The sequence below is a fragment of the Electrona antarctica genome (assembly GCF_951216825.1).
Source record: "Electrona antarctica genome assembly, chromosome: 22".
NCBI classification, from domain to species: Eukaryota; Metazoa; Chordata; class Actinopteri; order Myctophiformes; family Myctophidae; genus Electrona; species Electrona antarctica.
In genome coordinates, this window is record NC_136805.1 from 850,381 (window position 1) to 878,376 (window position 27,996).

At 49.1% G+C, this 27,996-nt stretch overlaps 1 protein-coding gene across 1 annotated transcript; it reads left to right on the plus strand.

Moving 5' to 3' along the window:
• The first annotated feature begins 477 nt into the window (after positions 1-477).
• bicral (BICRA like chromatin remodeling complex associated protein) lies at positions 478-27,996 on the plus strand. Its single transcript, XM_079491862.1, is given in 14 exon segments — positions 478-577; positions 3,496-3,544; positions 4,290-4,335; positions 5,124-5,172; positions 11,082-11,147; positions 12,969-13,529; positions 13,531-14,256; positions 14,473-14,533; positions 15,095-15,150; positions 16,224-16,273; positions 16,751-16,896; positions 21,319-21,413; positions 21,859-21,961; positions 27,277-27,996. Coding segments are annotated over 12 exon segments (2,409 nt in total). The 5' UTR covers positions 478-577; positions 3,496-3,544; positions 4,290-4,294; the 3' UTR covers positions 27,732-27,996.

Consider the following 27,996-nt stretch of genomic DNA (forward strand, 5'->3'; position numbering starts at 1 on the left):
AAACACAAACAATCACTATACGGTTGAAAGTAAACAAAACTATTTTAGTTTTAAATGATTAAAAAAAAATAGCAGGATTTTGTACAAGCTAGGGCTTTCATAATTACCATCAGTGAGTTTAATAAAAACAAGAGCATGTTGAAATGCAATAAATCGATGAACCCAACGTGTGGTTGTCAACTTTATTGTATTACAAGTATTCTTTTTTAATATTTTATCACCTGTGTGAAATATGAAGGTGTGGCAACACCAGTGACTGGAGGCCACGCCCCCTGCCGTCTGTGACAGGCCAAGTAAAGAGAAAAAAACCCAAAAACAATCAGGTTGAAGGTAAACAAAAAAAATATAAATATTTTTTAAATGATTTAAAAATAACTGGATTTGTATACAGGCCAGGCCTTTCATCGTGATGATTATGAGTGTGTTTGATAAAGTGTGATAAACATGGATGGATGCCTGTGGCAGCCGAGCAGCCCAGCCGCTCGCCCCACCACCACCACCAGCACCACCCCGCCGGACCGACCCGTGCGGCGATGGCGAGGAAACCCCGTTGACAAGGCACCGCTTTTTCATGACGGTGAGTTTCCCTTTGAGTGTATTATAATTTTGTGATAAAAATTTCAGGCGAAAAAACACACCACGACGGACGAGCTTTAGAGACTCTCCTTCCTCCCCTCTTTTTTCCTTCAGGGAGGGAAGAAAGAAGAAGAGGAGTTTTTTAGAGAGAGAGCAGGAGAGGAGGAGAAAAAAAAATCTATCAGGGACTGTGGAGAGGAGAGGAGAGAGGAGAGGGGAGAGAGAATGGAATATGAGTGGGAGAGAGGAGAGGAGAGGAGAGGGGAGAGAGAAGCAGGGAGGAGGAGGAGAAGAACAGGAGAAAAGAAAGAAGGAGAGAGAGAGAAAAGGAGGGGAGGGAGAGCAGTTAGTGACTGTAGAGCGAATTAAAAGTTGCCAAATAGAGATATTGGGTTTCAGGGTTGTCGAGAGGACTTGACTTTTAAAAAGAAGAAGGGCTTATTGCGTCGCACGAGCGAGCGGTTATTTTTATAATGGGCTCGAGCGAGACAACATGGCAGCAGGCAGAGAGAGAGAGAGAGAGCGCTCGAGCTCTTCGTGACGCGGCGGGGCTTTCCCTCAGCCTCGAGCCGACGTCCGAGCGCCGTTCTTTCGGGCGTCGTCAGCAGCGCGAGCGGCCGGCCTAGCGAAAGAACACTAGGCCCCACCGGGGTGGTGGGGACGTTGTTTGTTTTAAACGACGGGTTAAAACGCGGCACAAACGACGGCTAAACGCCGTTTAAACGACGGCTAAACACGGTTTAAAAACAGCGCGAGCGGTTCGGCTTTAATTGTGTCCAAATAAGACGACTTTACCGTCGTTTTTTCGTGTTAAACAACAACACCGACCGAACACACGCAGCTAAAAAAAACAACAACAGCGCACAGGCCTTCCAGTGGCCGTTTACACACCGCGACGCGTTAAAAAACCCCAAGCCGAGAGTCCCGAGTCGTCGAGCGGGTCTGTTTTAGAGTAGAACCCCCCCGGTGGTCGGGGTATAAATACAGGAGAATGAATGTCCTCCATCCAAACGAACCGAAATGCGACCGTTCAGCAAAAACACGACAAGAGAAATGTGACGTTTTTTGTAGAGAAGAGAGAGACAGGCTGTGCTAAATGGAAAGAGAAGAGAGAGAAATGAAAGCCTCCCCCAGACTAGAACAGAACAGGACGTCAGAGGACGTTCTCTCTATTCTATCTATCTGGGGGCTGGATGGATGGACACACACATTATCTTATGATGTCTGACTGTAGTCTCAACTACATTACAGACCACGGGCTATTTCTGGAGGTTTTAAAACTCGCAGAGCCTTGTAGCTTGCATATTATGCGAGCATTTTACGTGAAGCCAAGCAATAAAGCCACCAGTAATGGTGGCTTGGCTTCTTGTCGTGGTAGCATGTATGCTAGGACCGATAAGGACGTGTCTGCCTGTGTGTGGAGGCTGATGTTCTCGTTATAAACATGTTTTATTGTTTTAGTAAGCTGTGTACTTAAACTATTTGGTCACAACAAACCGTAATTCTGCACGTATTGCTATTGTATATGCCCTTTAAGATCGACTGTACATGGTGTGCCGTCCGAGCAGTAGCCTATATACACACACACACACACACACAGTGTTTCTAATAATGTAAATGTAGACTTCGTGATATAAACTGTTAAAACAGAATTCGGATTGATATCCCACTGATGTTTAAACGCTAATTAAGTAGGCCTACAGTGTGCGAGTCATTCGTATGTTTATGGATTGCATTATATGAGGGTCAAGGGGACGTTTTTATATATATTCTATCAGTTAAATGGTTGCTTTTGTTTTTCCATATGAAATAAAACCTGTTATTTTAAGCGTTTGGTTTGTTTGTTTGTGGAGAGGACTTTGTGTCCCTTTAAATTCATGTCCCTTTAGCAAACAAGAAAAATAATAAGCATGTGTAGATGCTGCCCAACTAGAAATAATGAAAACAAATAGACCTATTTGGTTATATTTGTGATTAAAATGTCCCCAAGCAGTTTTTGGTAGCTATTTTAACATGTTATTTCTGTTAGTTTAGTGCAGGTTCCGTGTTGTTCTTTGTCCCTGGGAGATAAAGATGGTGGCTGTGTGTGTGTGCTGTAAAAGCATAAAGACACAGCCAAGCCCAGTGGGAGGGTAACAGCCATTTTGTAAAGACTTGTGCAACAACATTTTGTTGCAATGCAGCTGCATTTTCACACGGAATGAATGAGCCACATAACAGACAACAGGCTACTGTCTGTGTCTGTCTATCCTATGTGTCGAGGTACATATTATGTATTCATGTGGGGGTTATTAAATTGTCATTGTATATATTTTCACATGTGTATTGCCAATGTGTACTGAATACTGGGTAAACAAACCTTGTATAAAACCACACAATTCACCAGATAAGCATTTGTCCAGAATCAGACACACACCAACTCGACTTGCCCTGATTATTACTCTATATTCCCCTCTGTAGTGTTGACCATGATGGCTGACTTGCTGCATATGTTTTAGCTATGGCCGAAACGGCTCAAAGCAAGCAGCCAACGCCTTTTTAACTGCAGGGAACTCTGCACAAAAGTGACAAAAGCAAACAATCTTTTTAAAAAGGGACGGGGGTGGAGTTATTTACAGTCAAATGCTCATCTCCATTCTACTGGAGCTTAGCTGACAGCACAGAGGGCCAATGTGTGGGGAGATGGAGGGGGGGGGGGGGGATAATAAGGCCTCTACTAGAATACTGAGTTTACCTAGTCTGTAGTCTAGCCTGCTGCTCGTAATGCCTCTATCTCACATGCCCACCCTCTCTCCATTTCACCCCCCTCCCCTCCCTCCTGTCACACATTCATGGCTCTATCTTTCTACCCCCCCCCCCCTCCCCCTCACCCCCCCCCCCTCCCTCTCACCCCCCCCTCCCCCTCACCCCCCACCACAGGAAATAAAGGCTGTTCAATGACTGCTTCCATGGTGCCTGCACGAAAACTGTGAGTGAATTAAACCACATCACAAACTGTCAGTCAGTCACCAACAACCACACTGTCAGTCAGTCACCAACAACCACACTGTCAGTCAGTCACCAACAACCACACTGTCAGTCAGTCACCAACAACCACACTGTCAGTCAGTCACCAACAACCACACTGTCAGTCAGTCACCAACAACCACACTGTCAGTCAGTCACCAACAACCACACTGTCAGTCAGTCACCAACAACCACACTGTCAGTCAGTCACCAACAACCACACTGTCAGTCAGTCACCAACAACCACACTGTCAGTCAGTCACCAACAACCACACTGTCAGTCAGTCACCAACAACCACACTGTCAGTCAGTCACCAACAACCACACTGTCAGTCAGTCACCAACAACCACACTGTCAGTCAGTCACCAACAACCACACTGTCAGTCAGTCACCAACAACCACACTGTCCACTCCTGGGGACCTTCATTGGCCATTGATTTTGTTAAATTTAGGTACAAATCTTTATAAAAACACAAAAAACCTTGAAAGTTCTGCGCGCACGCGCGCTAGGGGGCCCCCAAAAACTGTACCGGCCCAGGGGCCCTTGTGGGGTTAGCGTTAATCATATTTCTATTGACGGAGCAGTTCAATATTCACATGACTATTTGTGGGGAACACACAACACGACTGGTTCATTATAAGTTTGGACATGTTTGAGATCTCGTACCTTTTCTTATTAAACTGTTTCCATCTTCCTCTTCCTCAGGTGTCATGGATGATGAGGACGACCGCCGTCTTCTAGATATTATAGGGTAAAAACATCAAGAGTTTTGTTTAATAAATGCACTTCTCAAATCCTGTAATCACCACACTACACTCACAGGAACTAATGACTCATTGGTTTCAGTAAAAATCAGACCCGTCTGAAGTGAGTGGTACTGTACTGTACTGTACTGTACTGTACTGTACTGTACTGTACTGTACTGTACTGTACTGTACTGTACTGTACTGTACTGTACTGTACTGTACTGTACTGTACTGTACAAGCCCTCCTCCCTGGCCTGTGTGTGTCTGTGCAACAGTGACACTTGGTGGTGAACAAAGGCTTTTTCGTGCTCGGACACAGGGACACAGGGACACACACACTATAGGAGTGGTTGCACCACTCAAAAATAAAATGGCACACCTGTGATAAAAATGCATGGACTAGAGGTCTCAGTCGCCACAACCGAGTTCAGTCATTTGCATTCCATTGAAGCCAGCATACAGTCTTCTATGAAAGTATATCGCACACCGAAAATAGCAGATCTACAAGCTCACAACAGGTCGCAGCCCGGCGTGTTGTGAGCTTGTAGATCGGCTATTTTCTATGCTCTAGCTACATTAAGAATAAAGACTATTTTAAGTGGTCAACCTAAGCAATAGAATACAAGTTTAGAATCATCTTCCACAAACACGAATGGTCTCAGACGAGCAAAGTTTAAAGCCTGTCATCTTGTCAGTGTGGTGTACAAAAACGGGCAGTTGAAGTATCTTTTCAGTCTTAACGTTGACTCAAGCTGTTTCTGTCACCAATCACTCTTTCTCCACGTCTTTCCAGAGATGTAGATCTGCTGAATGATTACCTTCACGGCTCCAACAGCAAGTCGGTGAGTGTCAGACAGTCACCGTTTCTTTACCAACATAAATCCCGCCCGCCCTGAATATCTACTTAATATCTATTTCCTCTAATGTTAGTATGTATGCATGTCCTTTTGCAAGTTCACAAAACATTGTTTTCCAGCAGATCATCTGTGTTGTTGTGCTTAATTTGAGTTTATTGCAGACTGAGATGTTTATTCAGAGCTTCCTGTGAAGCAGTGGTTTTCGACCAGTGGTCCGGGGACCACCAGTGGTCCTTGGGGGGTTCCAGGTGGTCCCCATGCTAAATGATGGAGAGTTGGTAACCAAATGGACCCTTATAGAGAGTGTAAAATTAAACCAAATGGACCCGTAAACCAAATGGACCCGTACGGGTCCATTTGGTTTCATTTCACGCTCTCAGGGGTTACATTATTGTTAAACGCCTGCATTAGGCTGCATTAGGCTAGACAAGAAGTCTACACAAAAACAGTTGTTATTTAGCTGGTTTCCCTGTCATCTCTCCTACCGTATACCACATCAATACAGGCTGGTTTCCCTGTCATCTCTCCTACCGTATACCACATGGTTTCCCTGTCATCTCTCCTACCGTATACCACATCAATACAGCATGGGAGGTTTCCCTGTCATCTCTCCTACCGTATACCACATCAATACAGCATGGGAGGTTTCCCTGTCATCTCTCCTACCGTATACCACATCAATACAGCTGGTTTCCCTGTCATCTCTCCTACCGTATACCACATCAATACAGCATGGTTTCCCTGTCATCTCTCCTACCGTATACCACATCAATACAGCATGGTTTCCCTGTCATCTCTCCTACCGTATACCACATCAATACAGCATGGTTTCCCTGTCATCTCTCCTACCGTATACCACATCAATACAGCATGGTTTCCCTGTCATCTCTCCTACCGTATACCACATCAATACAGCATGGTTTCCCTGTCATCTCTCCTACCGTATACCACATCAATACAGCATGGTGTCCCTGTCATCTCTCCTACCGTATACCACATCAATACAGCATGGTTTCCCTGTCATCTCTCCTACCGTATACCACATCAATACAGCATGGTTTCCCTGTCATCTCTCCTACCGTATACCACATCAATACAGCATGGTTTCCCTGTCATCTCTCCTACCGTATACCACATCAATACAGCATGGTTTCCCTGTCATCTCTCCTACCGTATACCACATCAATACAGCATGGTGTCCCTGTCATCTCTCCTACCGTATACCACATCAATACAGCTGGTTTCCCTGTCATCTCTCCTACCGTATACCACATCAATACAGCATGGTTTCCCTGTCATCTCTCCTACCGTATACCACATCAATACAGATGGTTTCCCTGTCATCTCCTACCGTATACCACATCAATACAGCATGCTGGTTTCCCTGTCATCTCTCCTACCGTATACCACATCAATACAGATGGTTTCCCTGTCATCTCCTACCGTATACCACATCAATACAGCATGCTGGTTTCCCTGTCATCTCTCCTACCGTATACCACATCAATACAGCTGGTTTCCCTGTCATCTCTCCTACCGTATACCACATCAATACAGCATGGTTTCCCTGTCATCTCTCCTACCGTATACCACATCAATACAGCTGGTTTCCCTGTCATCTCTCCTACCGTATACCACATCAATACAGCATGGTTTCCCTGTCATCTCTCCTACCGTATACCACATCAATACAGCATGGTTTCCCTGTCATCTCTCCTACCGTATACCACATCAATACAGCATGGTTTCCCTGTCATCTCTCCTACCGTATACCACATCAATACAGCATGGTTTCCCTGTCATCTCTCCTACCGTATACCACATCAATACAGCATGATGGTTTCCCTGTCATCTCTCCTACCGTATACCACATCAATACAGCATGGTTTCCCTGTCATCTCTCCTACCGTATACCACATCAATACAGCATGGTTTCCCTGTCATCTCTCCTACCGTATACCACATCAATACAGCATGATGGTTTCCCTGTCATCTCTCCTACCGTATACCACATCAATACAGCATGGTTTCCCTGTCATCTCTCCTACCGTATACCACATCAATACAGCATGATGGTTTCCCTGTCATCTCTCCTACCGTATACCACATCAATACAGCATGATGGTTTCCCTGTCATCTCTCCTACCGTATACCACATCAATACAGCATGGGAGGTTTCCCTGTCATCTCTCCTACCGTATACCACATCAATACAGCATGGGATGGTTTCCCTGTCATCTCTCCTACCGTATACCACATCAATACAGCATGGGATGGTTTCCCTGTCATCTCTCCTACCGTATACCACATCAATACAGCATGGTTTCCCTGTCATCTCTCCTACCGTATACCACATCAATACAGCATGGTGTCCCTGTCATCTCTCCTACCGTATACCACATCAATACAGCTGGTTTCCCTGTCATCTCTCCTACCGTATACCACATCAATACAGCATGGTTTCCCTGTCATCTCTCCTACCGTATACCACATCAATACAGATGGTTTCCCTGTCATCTCCTACCGTATACCACATCAATACAGCATGCTGGTTTCCCTGTCATCTCTCCTACCGTATACCACATCAATACAGCATGGTTTCCCTGTCATCTCTCCTACCGTATACCACATCAATACAGCATGGTTTCCCTGTCATCTCTCCTACCGTATACCACATCAATACAGCATGGTTTCCCTGTCATCTCTCCTACCGTATACCACATCAATACAGCATGGTTTCCCTGTCATCTCTCCTACCGTATACCACATCAATACAGCATGATGGTTTCCCTGTCATCTCTCCTACCGTATACCACATCAATACAGCATGGTTTCCCTGTCATCTCTCCTACCGTATACCACATCAATACAGCATGGTTTCCCTGTCATCTCTCCTACCGTATACCACATCAATACAGCATGATGGTTTCCCTGTCATCTCTCCTACCGTATACCACATCAATACAGCATGGTTTCCCTGTCATCTCTCCTACCGTATACCACATCAATACAGCATGATGGTTTCCCTGTCATCTCTCCTACCGTATACCACATCAATACAGCATGATGGTTTCCCTGTCATCTCTCCTACCGTATACCACATCAATACAGCATGGGAGGTTTCCCTGTCATCTCTCCTACCGTATACCACATCAATACAGCATGGGATGGTTTCCCTGTCATCTCTCCTACCGTATACCACATCAATACAGCATGGGATGGTTTCCCTGTCATCTCTCCTACCGTATACCACATCAATACAGCATGGTTTCCCTGTCATCTCTCCTACCGTATACCACATCAATACAGCATGGTTTCCCTGTCATCTCTCCTACCGTATACCACATCAATACAGATGGTTTCCCTGTCATCTCTCCTACCGTATACCACATCAATACAGCATGGTGGTTTCCCTGTCATCTCTCCTACCGTATACCACATCAATACAGGCTGGTTTCCCTGTCATCTCTCCTACCGTATACCACATCAATACAGCATGGGATGGTTTCCCTGTCATCTCTCCTACCGTATACCACATCAATACAGCATGGGAGGTTTCCCTGTCATCTCTCCTACCGTATACCACATCAATACAGCATGGGATGGTTTCCCTGTCATCTCTCCTACCGTATACCACATCAATACAGCATGGTTTCCCTGTCATCTCTCCTACCGTATACCACATCAATACAGCATGGGATGGTTTCCCTGTCATCTCTCCTACCGTATACCACATCAATACAGCATGGTTTCCCTGTCATCTCTCCTACCGTATACCACATCAATAGGTTTCCCTGTCATCTCTCCTACCGTATACCACATCAATACCACATGGTTTCCCTGTCATCTCTCCTACCGTATACCACATCAATACAGCATGGTGGTTTCCCTGTCATCTCTCCTACCGTATACCACATCAATACAGCATGGTGGTTTCCCTGTCATCTCTCCTACCGTATACCACATCAATACAGCATGGTTTCCCTGTCATCTCTCCTACCGTATACCACATCAATACAGCATGGTTTCCCTGTCATCTCTCCTACCGTATACCACATCAATACAGCATGGTTTCCCTGTCATCTCTCCTACCGTATACCACATCAATACCACATGGTTTCCCTGTCATCTCTCCTACCGTATACCACATCAATACAGCATGGAGGTTTCCCTGTCATCTCTCCTACCGTATACCACATCAATACAGCATGGTTTCCCTGTCATCTCTCCTACCGTATACCACATCAATACAGCATGGTTTCCCTGTCATCTCTCCTACCGTATACCACATCAATACAGCATGGTTTCCCTGTCATCTCTCCTACCGTATACCACATCAATACAGCATGGTTTCCCTGTCATCTCTCCTACCGTATACCACATCAATACAGCATGGTGGTTTCCCTGTCATCTCTTCTACCGTATACCACATCAATACAGCATGGTTTCCCTGTCATCTCTCCTACCGTATACCACATCAATACAGCATGGTTTCCCTGTCATCTCTCCTACCGTATACCACATCAATACAGCTGGTTTCCCTGTCATCTCTCCTACCGTATACCACATCAATACAGCATGGTTTCCCTGTCATCTCTCCTACCGTATACCACATCAATACAGCATGGTTTCCCTGTCATCTCTCCTACCGTATACCACATCAATAGGTTTCCCTGTCATCTGTCCTACCGTATACCACATCAATACCACATGGTTTCCCTGTCATCTCTCCTACCGTATACCACATCAATACAGCATGGTTTCCCTGTCATCTCTCCTACCGTATACCACATCAATACAGCATGGTGGTTTCCCTGTCATCTCTCCTACCGTATACCACATCAATACAGCATGGTGGTTTCCCTGTCATCTCTCCTACCGTATACCACATCAATACAGCATGGTTTCCCTGTCATCTCTCCTACCGTATACCACATCAATACAGCATGGTTTCCCTGTCATCTCTCCTACCGTATACCACATCAATACAGCATGGTTTCCCTGTCATCTCTCCTACCGTATACCACATCAATACAGCATGGGATGGTTTCCCTGTCATCTGTCCTACCGTATACCACATCAATACAGCATGGTTTCCCTGTCATCTCTCCTACCGTATACCACATCAATACAGCATGGTTTCCCTGTCATCTCTCCTACCGTATACCACATCAATACAGCATGGTTTCCCTGTCATCTCTCCTACCGTATACCACATCAATACAGCATGGTGGTTTCCCTGTCATCTCCTACCGTATACCACATCAATACAGCATGGTTTCCCTGTCATCTCTCCTACCGTATACCACATCAATACAGCATGGTGGTTTCCCTGTCATCTCTCCTACCGTATACCACATCAATACAGCATGGTTTCCCTGTCATCTCTCCTACCGTATACCACATCAATACAGCATGGTTTCCCTGTCATCTCTCCTACCGTATACCACATCAATACAGCATGGTTTCCCTGTCATCTCTCCTACCGTATACCACATCAATACAGCATGGGGTGGTTTCCCTGTCATCTCTCCTACCGTATACCACATCAATACAGCATGGTTTCCCTGTCATCTCTCCTACCGTATACCACATCAATACAGCTGGTTTCCCTGTCATCTCTCCTACCGTATACCACATCAATACAGCATGGTGGTTTCCCTGTCATCTCTCCTACCGTATACCACATCAATACAGCATGGGATTGTGAACAACCTTATCCAACTACAACACACATATTCTTTAGTTTTGGGTCTGCGAGCATCTAATGGTGGTCCGTCCGTGGCTTAAATGCTGAATAAAATAATGGGCCTTGATATGAAAAGGGTTGAAACCCACTGCTGTAAATATAAAGGATCATGATTGTGTTTGTCTGTCTGTCTGTTAACCTTCAGATCGGGGAGGATGACGTAACGAACGCAGCGTATGGGACTGACGGGGCCTTCTTTGCGGGCAACGCTGTGAGTAGTGTTCCCATAGCCTGGGCACCAGTCCATTCCCATAGCCTGGGCACCATTCCATTGAGAGTAGTGTTCCCATAGCCTGGGCACCATTCCACTGTGAGTAGTGTTCCCATAGCCTGGGCAGTGTTCCCATAGCCTGGGCACCATTCCACTGTAAGTAGTGTTCCCATAGCCTGGGCAGTGGGCACCATTCCATTTAGTAGTGTTCCCATAGCCTGGGCAGTGGGCACCATTCCATTTAGTAGTGTTCCCATAGCCTGGGCAGTGGGCACCATTCCATTTAGTAGTGTTCCCATAGCCTGGGCACCATTCCAACGCTGTGAGTAGTGTTCCCATAGCCTGGGCACCATTCCAACGCTGTGAGTAGTGTTCCCATAGCCTGGGCACCATTCCATTTCGGGTTCATGAACCGGTCGGGAGCGGATGATATCGCTACGTCATGTTGTAGTATTGTTTTGTAGTCGGCAATCTTCCAGAACCTTTTCTCAATAAAAGCTACAGGCTACGAGAGCTTTTATTGTTCCGTTTGATTGTTCCTGCCTGCCTGATGACTACAAAACAATGACTACAACATGACGTAACGATATCATCCTGATGACTACAAAACAATGACTACAACATGACGTAGCGATATCATCCTGATGACTACAAAACAATACTACAACATGACATAACGATATCATCCTGATGACTACAAAACAATGACTACAACATGACGTAACGATATCATCCTGATGACTACAAAACAATACTACAACATGACGTCATGATATCATCCTGATGACTACAAAACAATGACTACAACATGACGTAACGATATCATCCTGATGACTACAAAACAATACTACAACATGACGTAACGATATCATCCTGATGACTACAAAACAATACACATGATGTAACGATATCATCCTGATGAATACAAAACAATACTACAACATGACGTAACGATATCATCCGTTCCAGATCGGTTCACACGGCACTTTTGGAACAGAGACCAGGCTTTCCTCCGAGGTGGAGAGCCTGGTGAGGCGAGGTTAGTGTTCCCATGACTCCCTCCCTGACAGACAGACACCGTGACACCCAAACCAAAATAAGATTAGACGCTTCCCCGTGTTTAAGAGATTCTGTCCTTGTCTATGGTGGCTCTACTTCTCTGATCATGCCTGTGTGCTGAGTCCAAACGCAGGGTTTTCCCAGGCTGTTATGGTGACTTAAAGCAGTGATGTCTCCATGGTGATTGGCTGTGTGTGGCTGTTATGGTGACTTAAAGCAGTAATGTCTCCATGGTGATTGGCTGTGTGTGTGTGAAACACGGGGCCTTCAGGAGGCTTAGGGAGCTGTTGGCTGCTGCGCTCTTTGTGGTGTCGCGCGCACGCACGCACGCACGCACGCACGCACGCACGCACGCACGCAGTGTGTGTGTGTGTGTGTGTGTGTGTGTGTGCGCACACGCACACGCACACGCACACGCACACACACACACACACACACACACACACACACACACACACACACACACACACACACACACACACACACACACACACACACACACACACACACACACACACACACACACACACACACACACACACACACACACACACAGGGTAACCATTCAGGAAGGCCAGAACAAAGGTAAATTCAGTATTGGGTTTTAGTTGCAGGAAAAGATCCAGATTACATTGTATATTTAAGCGCTATCATTTTAAGTGGGCCGTCCATCTATGTCATTAACATGCATATCCACTCTCAACGTAACCTTTTCCCTCTCCCTTACCCCCCCCCCCCACCCTAAACATGGTTGTTATTCAGGCTGGCTCCGACGTGGCCCTCAAAGATGGCTCCTCCACAATGGGTGAATTTGGCGAGGAGGACTCGGCCGGGGCAGGAGGAGGCCTCCAGCTCTCCAGCAGCCTGTCGTTCATCGAGGACGAGCTGGGGGGCGCGGCGGGGGGCTCCCCGGAGGGGGGGGTGGGGGTGGACCCCCTGGGGGGCGGCGGGGGGGAGGACGCACCCTTCGACATCCTCCAGAAGTCCCTCATGGAGGCGGACATCACGGAGCACACGCTGGCCCAGGAGGCCATGCTGGACTCCCAGCCCCCCCCTCCTCCCCCGGTATCCCTGCCCTCCCAGCTGGTCTCTGCGGGGGGTTACGGGGTGGTCACGGCCGGCGGTCAGTTCCTCCAGGGCGTGTCCCAGGCGCTGCCCAACGGCTCGTCCCACCAGCACATCCAGGTCCTGGGCTCCTTCGGGGCGGGCTGCGGCGGGGTGATGACCCTGAGCGGTCTGGAGAGAAGCCCTCAGATCCTCTTCAGGCCCAGCGCCGCCGGGCCCGTGACGGCGGTGGCCGCGGCGGGGGGGGGCGGCGGCGGTGGCGGGGGGGCCTCAGGTGTTCGCCCCCACCCAGGTGGGACAGGTGCAGGGCTTGCCTTTAAAGAACATCCCCCTTCAGAACTTCATCATCCAGAGAGGGCCCGGCGGCACCCAGACTCTGGTCCGACACATCCAGCCTAAACCCGCCCAGGGGGGCGGGGGGGCTCAGACCGTGTACAGCCTGGGCCTCCAGCCCGCCCCCCTCCTCCCCTCCGCCAACGCTAACGCTAGCCCGGGGGGTCAGTACGCGGCCAACGGCTCCATCGTGGCCCAGACGACCAGCCTCCAGACGGGACAGTTCCTCCTGCCCGGCTCCCTGGCGCTCGCTGCCCCCGCCCCCCCTGCCCTCCAGAACGGCCCCGCCGCCCCGGACGCCAACCCCACCACCACCCTCGTCTCCACCAATCAGAACACTGTGCAGCTTGTCGCCGGGCAGACTTTCACCGCCACGCCGGGAGGCCAGCTGATCGTCAACCACGGGGGCGTGGTGGGTGGCGGCGGGGGTCCGCTGGCGCAGCAGACCTGGGCGGGGTTTCCTCCTCCCGGTTCGAACCCCACCGTCGTCCAGACGCCGTCCTGCGCCTCGGGGCGGATCACGCTGGTCGGTCCGGCCGCGGTCGGGGGCGCTGCACGCGCAGCGCACGTGCAGCGCCTCCTAGTGACCCAGAACTGCACGGCGCTGTCTCCTCTGCCCAACCCACAGGAACAGCAGGACTACAGACTACAGGTACTACAGTGTGGTACATCTTTTTCTCAAAAGTTTTATCCCACTCTAATAGTGTGGTTTCCTATCGTGATAGGCAACCACACTATAATAGTGTGGTTTCCTTTAGAGATTTGATTTCCTGTAGAGATTTGATTTCCTGTCGAGATTTGCACGCACGCAGAACTGCTATCAGCACATCTCCATTATATTTATAATATATCCATCCTTGGTTTTCAGGACTGTCCGTCGCCTGCTGGCAGCCGACAAGGTCAACAGGTCAACCTGCTAGTTAACACAGGTAGGTTCTGTACTCTGGTCTCTAATTAATTTACCGTCCGTCTGTTAGTCCCAATGATGTACATCAGAGGTGGGCAACTGGCGGCCCGGGGGCCACATGCGGCCCTCACCTTCATTCAATGCGTCCGGCAGGTAATATCAGAATACTGATATATTATTGATTTCAGCTGTTACAATTCCAAACATGCAAACATGACCTGCTTGTAATTACTTCATATTAGTAGCTTAATGACTAGTACTAAAATGTTATTGTCTTTTTGTATGTCCAATGTATTTGTATTTAGTTCATAAAGTTAACATAAAAAGTTAACTAAATGCATTTGAAATTAAATACAATGTTACTTTTCAGGATTCCAATTAAAAAAATAATAATTCTGGATTTAAAATAAAATAGCAAAAAAAAAATAGCTGATCGTTTTGAGCTTGTAGATCGGCTATTTTTGCTACGACAGCAATATGCAATGTGGCCCTCTGGAGTGAGTGTGGAACTATAGTGGCCCTCTCCATGGTCAAAGTTGCCTTGTACATAATACCATCCTATGGTCTGTGTGCTCTCTCTTAGTTGTGAACACCATGACAGCTTCCAGCCCAGACCCAACAACGCTACACAACGCACAGGTAAATAAAGACATCACATCGCTCCCAGTGTTGTTTTTGTCGACTAAAACTAAGACAAGAAATGTTCGTCGACTACCTTTTTCCACTGACGGAAAACTAAATGGAAACTAAATGAAAACTAAGCTATTGTGACTAAAACTAAGCTAAAACAAAATACATACATACATGGATGCACCTGGGATGTATCCAAGGTCATCGTGGTTTCGGGTCTCCCAACATCATACCCCTCACTCAGGTGACCCAGCCGGGGTGATCAAGTCCCGACTTACGTCCCAGTAGCTACCCTCGATCAGTCCAATTAGGGAAAAACCAGGGCCACACAATCCGTTCCTCCTGAACTACTCTGCCGGGACTGGGAGGTACCATTCTGGCGCGTGGAAGGACTAGGCTCTGTGGGTTGACTCCTGTCCGGGCCCCTCCTACGTCTCACCAGGTCCACTCCTGCTCTCACCAGGTCAGGCCCTGTGCGTTGCACCAGACTCCCAGCACCAGGCACTTCATTCAGGAATGGTGGATTCTCGAGCCGCAACGGTTCCGCAGGCTCCACCTTGCCCTTGGTGGTGCTGCAGGCTCCGCTTGAGGCTTGAATGGCCCTCCTAAAGGCCTCACCGTGGGTTTGTTGGGCTTCTTCCTCACGGAAGACACAGGCTGGGGCGCCAACCCATACTGCTCCCGGGTGCCGTCTACTTTCCGGCTGCCACCCGTCTCTCCGGTGGTCACCAGACTATTCCTGGTTGTCACGCTAAATGTATCGACAATTTCGTCAACAGATAGAAACTAGACTAAAATGTTAGGAAGGGACTAGTGGACAAGAGATCCAGTATAAGTCATTTTACACTTGGTTGCATGCTGAAAATAGCAGATCTAACATTCCAGGTGACTAAAATATGACCAAAACTATGACCAAGACCAAGACTATGACTAAAACTAAATTAAGTTTCATTCCAAAGACTATGACTAAAACTAAAATAGAAAATTTCTGCCAAAAACAACACTGGTCTCTTCTGGTCCAACGTGTTGTTGTTGTGTTTGTGTCAGTACTTCTGTAACGTTGTGTTTTCTGTCCGCTTCAGGTCAGCACACTGAAGAGGCCGGCCCTGCCCCAGCTGACCAGAGGAGGAATGTGAGTGACCGCTCCTCGGCTTCGTAGGTGCAGCGGTGTGAACACCGTTAGACTCGGACACATTCTTTACTCGCAATTAAATAATTTTTATTTCCTACAGTATATTGTTTAAGACCTGAGGCCCATTCTAAAATAAAACGCTTCTAAATCCTGACAGTTTTCTGAAAAACCCTGTGTTTCTGTGTCAGTGGTGTTCAACCTTTTTCATGTCAAGGACCCCCAGAATTATCTGTATTTAGCCGCAGACCCCCATCTGAAAACATGTTGTTCCAGGGACACCCCCCCCCAGGGACCCCCCCCCCCCCAAGAGGCAAAGATTTGAGTTAAAAACGTTCGCTCTGAAAGAATATACATACTTAGCGCACTCGGTGCCGCGCTGTAGATCTGCTATTTGGATCACCATGTCCAATAATACAGTGTGAGACATTGAAGCGCTTGTCTTATCTCTGCCCCGCCCCTTCCTCCTCCTCCAATCAGGATTCTGCAGCAGCTACGGAAGGACCACGCCGGAGTGGACAACTCAGACCGCAGGCGCTTCACCTCATTGGACGACGCCCTGCTGAGGCTCCTCCCCTACCACGTGTTCAGCGGAGCACCACCCAGCGCAGACGAGTTCTCTCACGGTAAGATTACGTTTACATCCGTCCATCCATCGGTCCGTCCATCCGTCCGTCCGAATGCTAGAGTCTGGACCTACAGCCCCATGAGCTGAGTAAGGAATGCTATATAGAGTCTGGACCTACAGCCCCATGAGCTGAGTAAGGAATGCTATATAGAGTCTGGACCTACAGCCCCATGAGCTGAGTAAGGAATGCTATATAGAGTCTGGACCTACAGCCCCATGAGCTGAGTAAGGAATGCTATATAGAGTCTGGACCTACAGCCCCATGAGCTGAGTAAGGAATGCTATATAGAGTCTGGACCTACAGCCCCATGAGCTGAGTAAGGAATGCTATATAGAGTCTGGACCTAAAGCCCCATGAGCTGAGTAAGGAATGCTATATAGAGTCTGGACCTACAGCCCCATGAGCTGAGTAAGGAATGCTATATAGAGTCTGGACCTACAGCCCCATGAGCTGAGTAAGGAATGCTATATAGAGTCTGGACCTACAGCCCCATGAGCTGAGTAAGGAATGCTATATAGAGTCTGGAACTACAGCCCCATGAGCTGAGTAAGGAATGCTATATAGAGTCTGGGACTACAGCCCCATGAGCTGAGTAAGGAATGCTATATAGAGTCTGGACCTACAGCCCCATGAGCTGAGTAAGGAATGCTATATAGAGTCTGGGACTACAGCCCCATGAGCTGAGTAAGGAATGCTATATCGAGTCTGGGACTACAGCCCCATGAGCTGAGTAACAGAATGCTATATAGAGTCTGGGACTACAGCCCCATGAGCTGAGTAACAGAATGCTATATAGAGTCTGGACCTACAGCCCCATGAGCTGAGTAACAGAATGCTATATAGAGTCTGGGACTACAGCCCTATGAGCTGAGTAACAGAATGCTATATAGAGTCTGGGACTACAGCCCCATGAGCTGAGTAACAGAATGCTATATAGAGTCTGGACCTACAGCCCCATGAGCTGAGTAACAGAATGCTATATAGAGTCTGGGACTACAGCCCCATGAGCTGAGTAACAGAATGCTATATAGAGTCTGGACCTACAGCCCCATGAGCTGAGTAACAGAATGCTATATAGAGTCTGGACCTACAGCCCCATGAGCTGAGTAACAGAATGCTATATAGAGTCTGGACCTACAGCCCCATGAGCTGAGTAACAGAATGCTATATAGAGTCTGGACCTACAGCCCCATGAGCTGAGTAACAGAATGCTATATAGAGTCTGGGACTACAGCCCTATGAGCTGAGTAACAGAATGCTATATAGAGTCTGGGACTACAGCCCCATGAGCTGAGTAACAGAATGCTATATAGAGTCTGGACCTACAGCCCCATGAGCTGAGAAACGAATGCTACATAGAGTCTGGGACTACAGCCCCCATGAGCTGAGTAAGGAATGCTATATAGAGTCTGGGACTACAGCCCCATGAGCTGAGTAAGGAATGCTATATAGAGTCTGGGACTACAGCCCCATGAGCTGAGTAACAGAATGCTATATAGAGTCTGGACCTACAGCCCCATGAGCTGAGTAACAGAATGCTATATAGAGTCTGGACCTACAGCCCCATGAGCTGAGTAACAGAATGCTATATAGAGTCTGGACCTACAGCCCCATGAGCTGAGTAAGGAATGCTATATAGAGTCTGGACCTACAGCCCCATGAGCTGAGTAAGGAATGCTATATAGAGTCTGGACCTACAGCCCCATGAGCTGAGTAAGGAATGCTATATAGAGTCTGGGACTACAGCCCCATGAGCTGAGTAACAGAATGCTATATAGAGTCTGGACCTACAGCCCCATGAGCTGAGTAAGGAATGCTATATAGAGTCTGGGACTACAGCCCCATGAGCTGAGTAACAGAATGCTATATAGAGTCTGGAACTATAGCCCCATGAGCTGAGTAACAGAATGCTATATAGAGTCTGGACCTACAGCCCCCATGAGCTGAGTAACGGAAGCTGCCATTTCCGTTCACGAAAATATATTTTAAAATATCTTTACGTTTTATTTTTGTATTTTATTTTCTGTTAAGCAACAAGCTATATATGCTTAGATGATTTCTATTTCTATTAGAATAAATGTGCGTGACTGTAAAGACGAAACGGGAGTGGGGAGGAGGCTCCACTTCCGCTTTATATTTTACTCATGACAGCTCTTCCGTTGCTCTAGACTGTATGATGAAGCATTTGGAAATTGCGAGAGTCAACAGTCTGGTAACACGAGACTAGCATAGAATCAATCCCACACTTCTCTTTCCTAGGCAACATTAGCTACTTCCAGAGCCATAGAGTAAGACAGAGTTACGACAACTCCGTTCACTTCATGGGGCTTCAGTCCAATGGAAGCTCTCCTACATAGACTTCTATTGCTGAAGAGCATAGCGAAGAGTGACAATTGGACCGGAAGTTGGCAGAATGCACTGGACTCAGGCAACAGCCCAGCTTTAATGATCTTAAATCCCTTTATTTTAGAAAATATAGGTTTTGTAGTAATAGTACAACATGAACATTACAGAGACTTTAGTTGTCACTGTACAATACTTTAAAACAGTTGTCATGTTGCACACATGCCTAAAATAGCTCTTATTTGTGTCGCCCTCGTTGAACACAATGTATTTAAAGCTCCAGCTTGTCCCTCTCCATCCAGGCTGCATGAACAGCGCTCAGTTTTCTGCCCCCTCAATGTCGTAACTCTGTCTTACTCTATGGCTCTGGCTACTTCTAACTCACTGTATTAAATATACGAAATCAACCGTTATCAGGACGTTGGAATACGGCCAATATGGCCATACTGGCATACTAGACATTGTGGCGTTTGGCTGTATTCCCCCGGACTGCACGCCTGCAGGGTGGTGGTGCAGACATAGCCTGGTCGAGGACTCCCCCTGCTGAACGTGTCATTTCCAACTCTATGGTCGGCGAATGGAAACTAGGGGCTACTAATATTTACTATTCTCTGCCTAACGGGACGTAACTTGGACGGCGCTGAGTCGGGTCTGGTGGCCGTTGCAACGCTCAGCACGGCGACTTGCTGCCTCACGTGGCTCAAGGCCACCAGACACGGCGCGCCTCCGTCATTGACATCAAAAGCAAAACGCTCCCATAGTTTCTCTTCCGGATTTCCCAGTATGTTGATTATCACATACTGGGAGTATTTATAAGGTGCTGATTACGAACATTTCCTTGATTATCGGGTGATAACGGTTGAATGGGGTGACTTCTAACTGGGAGATGCCAGGGTGTTCCAACTTCCAAGGCCAGCGTGGAGATATGATCCTAGCCGCAATTTGCAACTCTAGATTGTTTTATAATGGGATGAATCTAGAGTTGCAATACCCTCCATTGACTCCCTACTCATCCAATACCCTCCATTGACTCCCTACTCATCCAAATAGCGTTTGCGATCTGCTTGTATTAAACAACCTTAAACTCACCAACATTGCAGCTCTAGGCCAAGCTTGAATTATCCTCTTTCAATCTGCCAAGCTTTTGTTTCATAAAAATCCACAGTAGACATGTTATGAGCTACTTTCTGTCAAGAAATTCTGTGCAGGTGATTCTTTTTCTAAGTGCTGGAGTTTGGAAGCACTTGTCGTGAGTCACTGAACGGCCCAGCGTACCACCTGTTTCAAATTTGCACAAAATGCAGGAGGCAGCAGCGCGACCCGTTAACAAAAACAAGTGCTTCCAAAATCCAACACTTAGAAAAATAATCACATGCACATAATTTCTTGACAGAAAGTAGCTCATAACATGTCTACGGTGGATTTTTATGACACAAAAGCTCGGCAGATTGAAAGAGGATAATTCAAGCTTGGCCTAGAGCAATAAGAATACACACAAGTCTCTGTCTCAGTCACTTCTTTCGGTGTAACAAACACACCCTCAGCATGTCTGCAACAGAATTAGCAGCAGCTTGTTGTAGTATATCGTTTTATGTCAAAAATACCTAATTGAAAACCTGTACAAAGCATCACTACTTCATGTGGGTACATTTAGCATGTTTAGAACAAACAGTAAACATACAGTCTGTCTCTTGTTGAGAATGCAGTGTGGTAACTGAGGAACACATCTTACCTGGAGCATTATCTCCTTTAGACTGCCCTAACGTGGCCACCTGTGTTACTCAACGAGGTGCCGCCCGCTAGCCAATAAGAAAGGCCCTTCTAAATCTTCTAAATCCTGGCAGTTTTCTGAAAAAAAGAAACATGTTACTATATCAGTGGCGCTCAAACGTTTTCATGTCAAGGACCCCAACATTTATAGCGGTATGTATTTGGCCCGTGGACCCCCATCTGGAAATGTTTTGTATCAGGGACCCCCAGAAGCAAAGACTTGACAGTTGAAAACGTTCGCTGTGAGAGAATTTTTCACGATTTAAAAAAAATAGCAGATCTATAAGCTTGTCTTTGTGTTAACAGTGGACGACGAGTTTGAAGCTGTGGCGACTCACGTGCTGAAGAAAACACAAGCCATGGTGAACAAATACAGGAGACTGCTGATCGTTGAGGCTGAGGTGGGTGCACGCACGCACGCACGCACGCACGCACGCACGCACACACACACACACACACACACACACACACACACACAGACCCATGTCGACGACGCTAGAATGCTTATATCTCAGGTCGTGGTGAACTGAAGGCCCGCCCCCTCTAACTGAAGGCCCGCCCCCTCTAACTGAAGGCCCGCCCCCTCTAACTGAAGGCCCGCCCCCTCTAACTGAAGGCCCGCCCCCTCTAACTGAAGGCCCGCCCCCTCTAACTGATGGCCCGCCCCCTCTAACTGAAGGCCCGCCCCCTCTAACTGAAGGCCCGCCCCCTCTAACTGAAGGCCCGCCCCCTCTAACTGAAGGCCCGCCCCCTCTAACTGAAGGCCCGCCCCCTCTAACTGAAGGCCCGCCCCCTCTAACTGAAGGCCCGCCCCCTCTAACTGATGGCCCGCCCCCTCTCTCACAGCGCTCCAGTCCCTCGTCAGAGATGGTGATGATTGACAGGACCTTCAACCAAGAGGAGCGGAACAACTTGACCCAGGACAGACGCATGGTGCTGGTAGACCCAGGTAAGACCACACTGGTAGACCCAGGACAGACGCATGGTGCTGGTAGACCCAGGTAAGACCACACTGGTAGACCCAGGACAGACGCATGGTGCTGGTAGACCCAGGTAAGACCACACTGGTAGACCCAGGACAGACGCATGGTGCTGGTAGACCCAGGTAAGACCACACTGGTAGACCCAGGACAGACGCATGGTGCTGGTAGACCCAGGTAAGACCACACTGGTAGACCCAGGACAGACGCATGGTGCTGGTAGACCCAGGTAAGACCACAATGGTAGACCCAGGACAGACGCATGGTGCTGGTAGACCCAGGTAAGACCACACTGGTAGACCCAGGACAGACGCATGGTGCTGGTAGACCCAGGTAAGACCACACTGGTAGACCCAGGACAGACGCATGGTGCTGGTAGACCCAGGTAAGACCACACTGGTAGACCCAGGACAGACGCATGGTGCTGGTAGACCCAGGTAAGACCACACTGGTAGACCCAGGACAGACGCATGGTGCTGGTAGACCCAGGTAAGACCACACTGGTAGACCCAGGACAGACGCATGGTGCTGGTAGACCCAGGTAAGACCACACTGGTAGACCCAGGACAGACGCATGGTGCTGGTAGACCCAGGTAAGACCACACTGGTAGACCCAGGACAGACGCATGGTGCTGGTAGACCCAGGTAAGACCACACTGGTAGACCCAGGACAGACGCATGGTGCTGGTAGACCCAGGTAAGACCACACTGGTAGACCCAGGACAGACGCATGGTGCTGGTAGACCCAGGTAAGACCACACTGGTAGACCCAGGACAGACGCATGGTGCTGGTAGACCCAGGTAAGACCACACTGGTAGACCCAGGACAGACGCATGGTGCTGGTAGACCCAGGTAAGACCACACTGGTAGACCCAGGACAGACGCATGGTGCTGGTAGACCCAGGTAAGACCACACTGGTAGACCCAGGACAGACGCATGGTGCTGGTAGACCCAGGTAAGACCACACTGGTAGACCCAGGACAGACGCATGGTGCTGGTAGACCCAGGTAAGACCACACTGGTAGACCCAGGACAGACGCATGGTGCTGGTAGACCCAGGTAAGACCACACTGGTAGACCCAGGTAAGACCACACTGGTAGACCCAGGACAGACGCATGGTGCTGGTAGACCCAGGTAAGACCACACTGGTAGACCCAGGACAGACGCATGGTGCTGGTAGACCCAGGTAAGACCACAATGGTAGACCCAGGACAGACGCATGGTGCTGGTAGACCCAGGTAAGAATATTATTTGCACAGATATGGTGACGGATAACAATACTCTCAGGGTCAGCCCACCTTTAATGAGAATGTCGTGACTGCACATTATTTGCAAGCCTTTTGAAATCTGGTTGATAGTAAATGCCATTTGCCAGTCATTAAGATGTGAGTCAGTCATAGGAGTTCTAAACTAAATTTATATTTAACAAAAGTAAGTGGAGCCAAAGTAGGCATGCAGCTTAAATGCACAAGACACATATCAGGGGATACTTCTGTGACCAAAAGTCTCTAGCTCTGCCCTCCAGTTGGCAGTTGATAGTCAGGTACTAGTTCAAAAACCTCCATTTCAACACCTGAAGTTAATGCAAACACATCCTGCATTTTAACTGACAGCTGTTCAATGTCAGTACTGAAGAAATGGTTTGATACAAAAGCAGAACTTGACTCATGCCTTGTTCCCTAACATAAATAAAAATACATCGCATGGATGCACCTGGGACGTATCCTCAGTGATGTTTCCTGAGGTCAACGGGGTTTCGGGTCTCCCAACATCATACCCCTCACTCAGGCGACCCAGCCGGGGTTGATCAAATCCCGACTTACGTCCCAGTAGCTACCCTCGATCAGTCCATCAGGGAATGAGCAAGGCCACATAATCCGTTGCTCCGGAACTACTCTGCCGGTACTGGGAGAACCAAAATCTGGTGTGTGGAAGGACTAGGCTCTGTGGGTTGACTCCTGTCCGGGCCCCTCCTACGTCTCACCAGGTCCACTCCTGCTCTCACCAGGCCCAGGACCTGTGCGTTGCACCAGCCTCCCAGTACCAGACACTGCATTCAGGAGTGGTGGATTATAATAACCCTCCTAAAGGCCTAACAAATCTACAGTCAAATGCTGGTGTCAGTTTGTTCAATTGGGCTGAATTGTTCGGGATGAAAAGCAGTTTTGTCTGTTTTATTTTAGCCACAGGTTAAAAAACAATGCGCTGAGGTGCAGTTGAAGAGGAAAGGAGGAAACACAATGGAAAAAAACAGATCGGACGAAAGTGCTTTTTATTAATCAACGCGGAATGCACGGGTGTTAATAGCCGACCCAGGCAGGAAAATGATAAGGTCCATGTGTGTAAACTGCAATAAAAGTCTTTGTCCAAAACAACACACCTTCAGCGCCACCTGGTGGACACCAGTTTTGGTCCTGGGTGCCACTATTCCCATTATAAATAAAAGAAGCTGCCTCAAATGTAATTCTATTGTGCATGTCATCACCTGCACACCAGATTAGAGGAATTTTCAAAATATGGATTAAAAAACCAGTCCGGTCCCGTGCGCTCCGATGAGGATGTGCTGCTGGCCTGGCTCTGGCTCTGGCTCTGCAGCCACGTCTGTCCCGCCTCACTCCTGTGTAGCTCCGTGTTATGGTCGCTCACCCAAACCACAACTTGCAGACTGTCTGCCGTATGATCCACTCCACATGTCTCCCCGCGACCCCCCGCTGGTTCCCCCCACTGTCTCCCCCCCGACCCCCCGCTGGTTCCACTTGCTTCCCAACAGTCGTTGAACCGAGGACGTTTCTAGACCCGTCTGTACTGTAGCCTTTAAACGGAGCCGAGGCCCGCGAGCGAATACACATTCTGTTGATGGCTGTGCGTCAGCCAGGCTCCCACTGCGTGATGGACTTTGATGCGTCAGCCAGGCTCCCACTGCGTGATGGCTGTGCGTCAGCCAGGCTCCCACTGCGTGATGATGGCTGTGCGTCAGCCAGGCTCCCACTGCGTGATGGCTGTGCGTCAGCCAGGCTCCCACTGCGTGATGGCTGTGCGTCAGCCAGGCTCCCACTGCGTGATGGCTGTGCGTCAGCCAGGCTCCCACTGCGTGATGGCTGTGCGTCAGCCAGGCTCCCACTGATGGCTGTGCGTCAGCCAGGCTCCCACTGCGTGGTGCGTCAGCCAGGCTCCCACTGCGTGATGGCTGTGTGTCAGCCAGGCTCCCACTGCGTGATGGCTGTGCGTCAGCCAGGCTCCCACTGATGGCTGTGCGTCAGCCAGGCTCCCACTGCGTGGTGCGTCAGCCAGGCTCCCACTGCGTGATGGCTGTGTGTCAGCCAGGCTCCCACTGCGTGATGGCTGTGCGTCAGCCAGGCTCCCACTGATGGCTGTGCGTCAGCCAGGCTCCCACTGATGGCTGTGCGTCAGCCAGGCTCCCACTGATGGCTGTGCGTCAGCCAGGCTCCCACTGCGTGATGGCTGTGCGTCAGCCAGGCTCCCACTGCGTGATGGCTGTGCGTCAGCCAGGCTCCCACTGCGTGGCCAGGCTCCCCAGCCAGGCTCCTCCCACTGCGTGATGGACTTTGATGAAAGCTTCCAGCTACTGGTAGATCACGAACCCCTGGTTTAAACGGAGCGTTAAAAAGTAAAGGTACAAGTGGGTTAGTACCATCTCACCAGCACGGCCCAAAGGTTCTGTTAGTACCATCTCACCAGCACGGCCCAAAGGTTCTGTTAGTACCATCTCACCAGCACGGCCCAAAGGTTCTGTTAGTACCATCTCACCAGCACGGCCCAAAGGTTCTGTTAGTACCATCTCACCAGCACGGCCCAAAGGTTCTGTTAGTACCATCTCACCAGCACGGCCCAAAGGTTCTGTTAGTACCATCTCACCAGCACGGCCCAAAGGTTCTGTTAGTACCATCTCACCAGCACGGCCCAAAGGTTCTGTTAGTACCATCTCACCAGCACGGCCCAAAGGTTCTGTTAGTACCATCTCACCAGCACGGCCCAAAGGTTCTGTTAGTACCATCTCACCAGCACGGCCCAAAGGTTCTGTTAGTACCATCTCACCAGCACGGCCCAAAGGTTCTGTTAGTACCATCTCACCAGCACGGCCCAAAGGTTCTGTTAGTACCATCTCACCAGCACGGCCCAAAGGTTCTGTTAGTACCATCTCACCAGCACGGCCCAAAGGTTCTGTTAGTACCATCTCACCAGCACGGCCCAAAGGTTCTGTTAGTACCATCTCACCAGCACGGCCCAAAGGTTCTGTTAGTACCATCTCACCAGCACGGCCCAAAGGTTCTGTTAGTACCATCTCACCAGCACGGCCCAAAGGTTCTGTTAGTACCATCTCACCAGCACGGCCCAAAGGTTCTGTTAGTACCATCTCACCAGCACGGCCCAAAGGTTCTGTTAGTACCATCTCACCAGCACGGCCCAAAGGTTCTGTTAGTACCATCTCACCAGCACGGCCCAAAGGTTCTGTTAGTACCATCTCACCAGCACGGCCCAAAGGTTCTGTTAGTACCATCTCACCAGCACGGCCCAAAGGTTCTGTTAGTACCATCTCACCAGCACGGCCCAAAGGTTCTGTTAGTACCATCTCACCAGCACGGCCCAAAGGTTCTGTTAGTACCATCTCACCAGCACGGCCCAAAGGTTCTGTTAGTACCATCTCACCAGCACGGCCCAAAGGTTCTGTTAGTACCAACCTCACCAGCACGGCCCAAAGGTTCTGTTAGTACCATCTCACCAGCACGGCCCAAAGGTTCTGTTAGTACCATCTCACCAGCACGGCCCAAAAAGCAAAGCAAAGTTACTATATTTACCCAGGGTAACTGGACTAAGCATCAGATACTTGTTTACAGCCAGGCCCTGCTCATAGAACATTTCATGGTAGAGGTTCAATGCCTTGCTCAAGGGCACTTCAGCGGTGGTAATTTTAACGTGCCGGTCCGGGGATACGAACTGGCGACCTTCCGGTATCAAGACCGCTCCGCAAACCGTTCGGCCACCGCTGCCGCAGGTTCTGACAACCTCATCTGGACATTTGGAGCGTTACAAAGTAAGGTACAAGTGGGTTAGTACCATCTCACCAGCACGGCCCAAAGGTTCTGACAACCTCATCTGGACATGTGGAGCCTTATTGTATGGAAACAAAACAACCTGCAGGCCTAGTTCTAGTTCTAGTTCTAGTTCTAGTCAGAAAGAGCCATAAGTGATTCATTCATTCCATTCAGAGCACATTACTCAGGATGTCTTATTCACTGTGTTCTCTCTCTCTCGCCCCCAGACGGCTTCCAGGAGGACTTCTGCTGTGGCGTGAAGCACAGCCCCGCCCCCCCGGAGCCCCTCCCCCCCTCTCCGTCGCAGCCCCCTCCTCCCCCCCTGTCGCCCGGCTGGACAACGCAGCCCCATCATCAGACCCTGGAGGGCATGGACTCCTCCACGGAGCCCCCCTACAGGACAGACCCCCGGACCCCCGGGTACGGAGACCCCCGGCCCGGGTACGGAGACCCTGGGGGAGGAGGAGGGGGAGGGGGGGACAACGCCCCGCTCTTAGACAGCAGGAGCGTGCTGCTGGACCTGAAGAGGTCCCAGCAGCAGCAGGGGGGCTACGGGGGGACCCTCTCCCCCCCAGCGGGACAGATGCACTACCAGGCGTCGCCCCCCGGCGGCGCCTCGCCCCCTCCCCCCGACACAGACTCCGTGCTGGAGGCAGCGGTCAACAGCATCCTAGAATGCTAGGACTGGACGGCCCCGCCCACAACGTCCGCACCACGTTTACCTGTTGCTTTTGTTTCGTTTTTCTTTTTATTCTTTTTTTACGTGAAGACAGGAAGGCAAAAAAAAAAAAAGGTCACTATGATTTCTTGGGTCCTTTTGTTTTCGTAGCGGGTGTGTGTGTGTGTGTGTGTGTGTGTTTGTGTGTGTGTGTGTGTGTTTGTGAGGGAGATGAAAAGTTTAAGATTCCCTTCAGAGACTCGTTCCAAGGTGCCGCTCAACCCCCTCC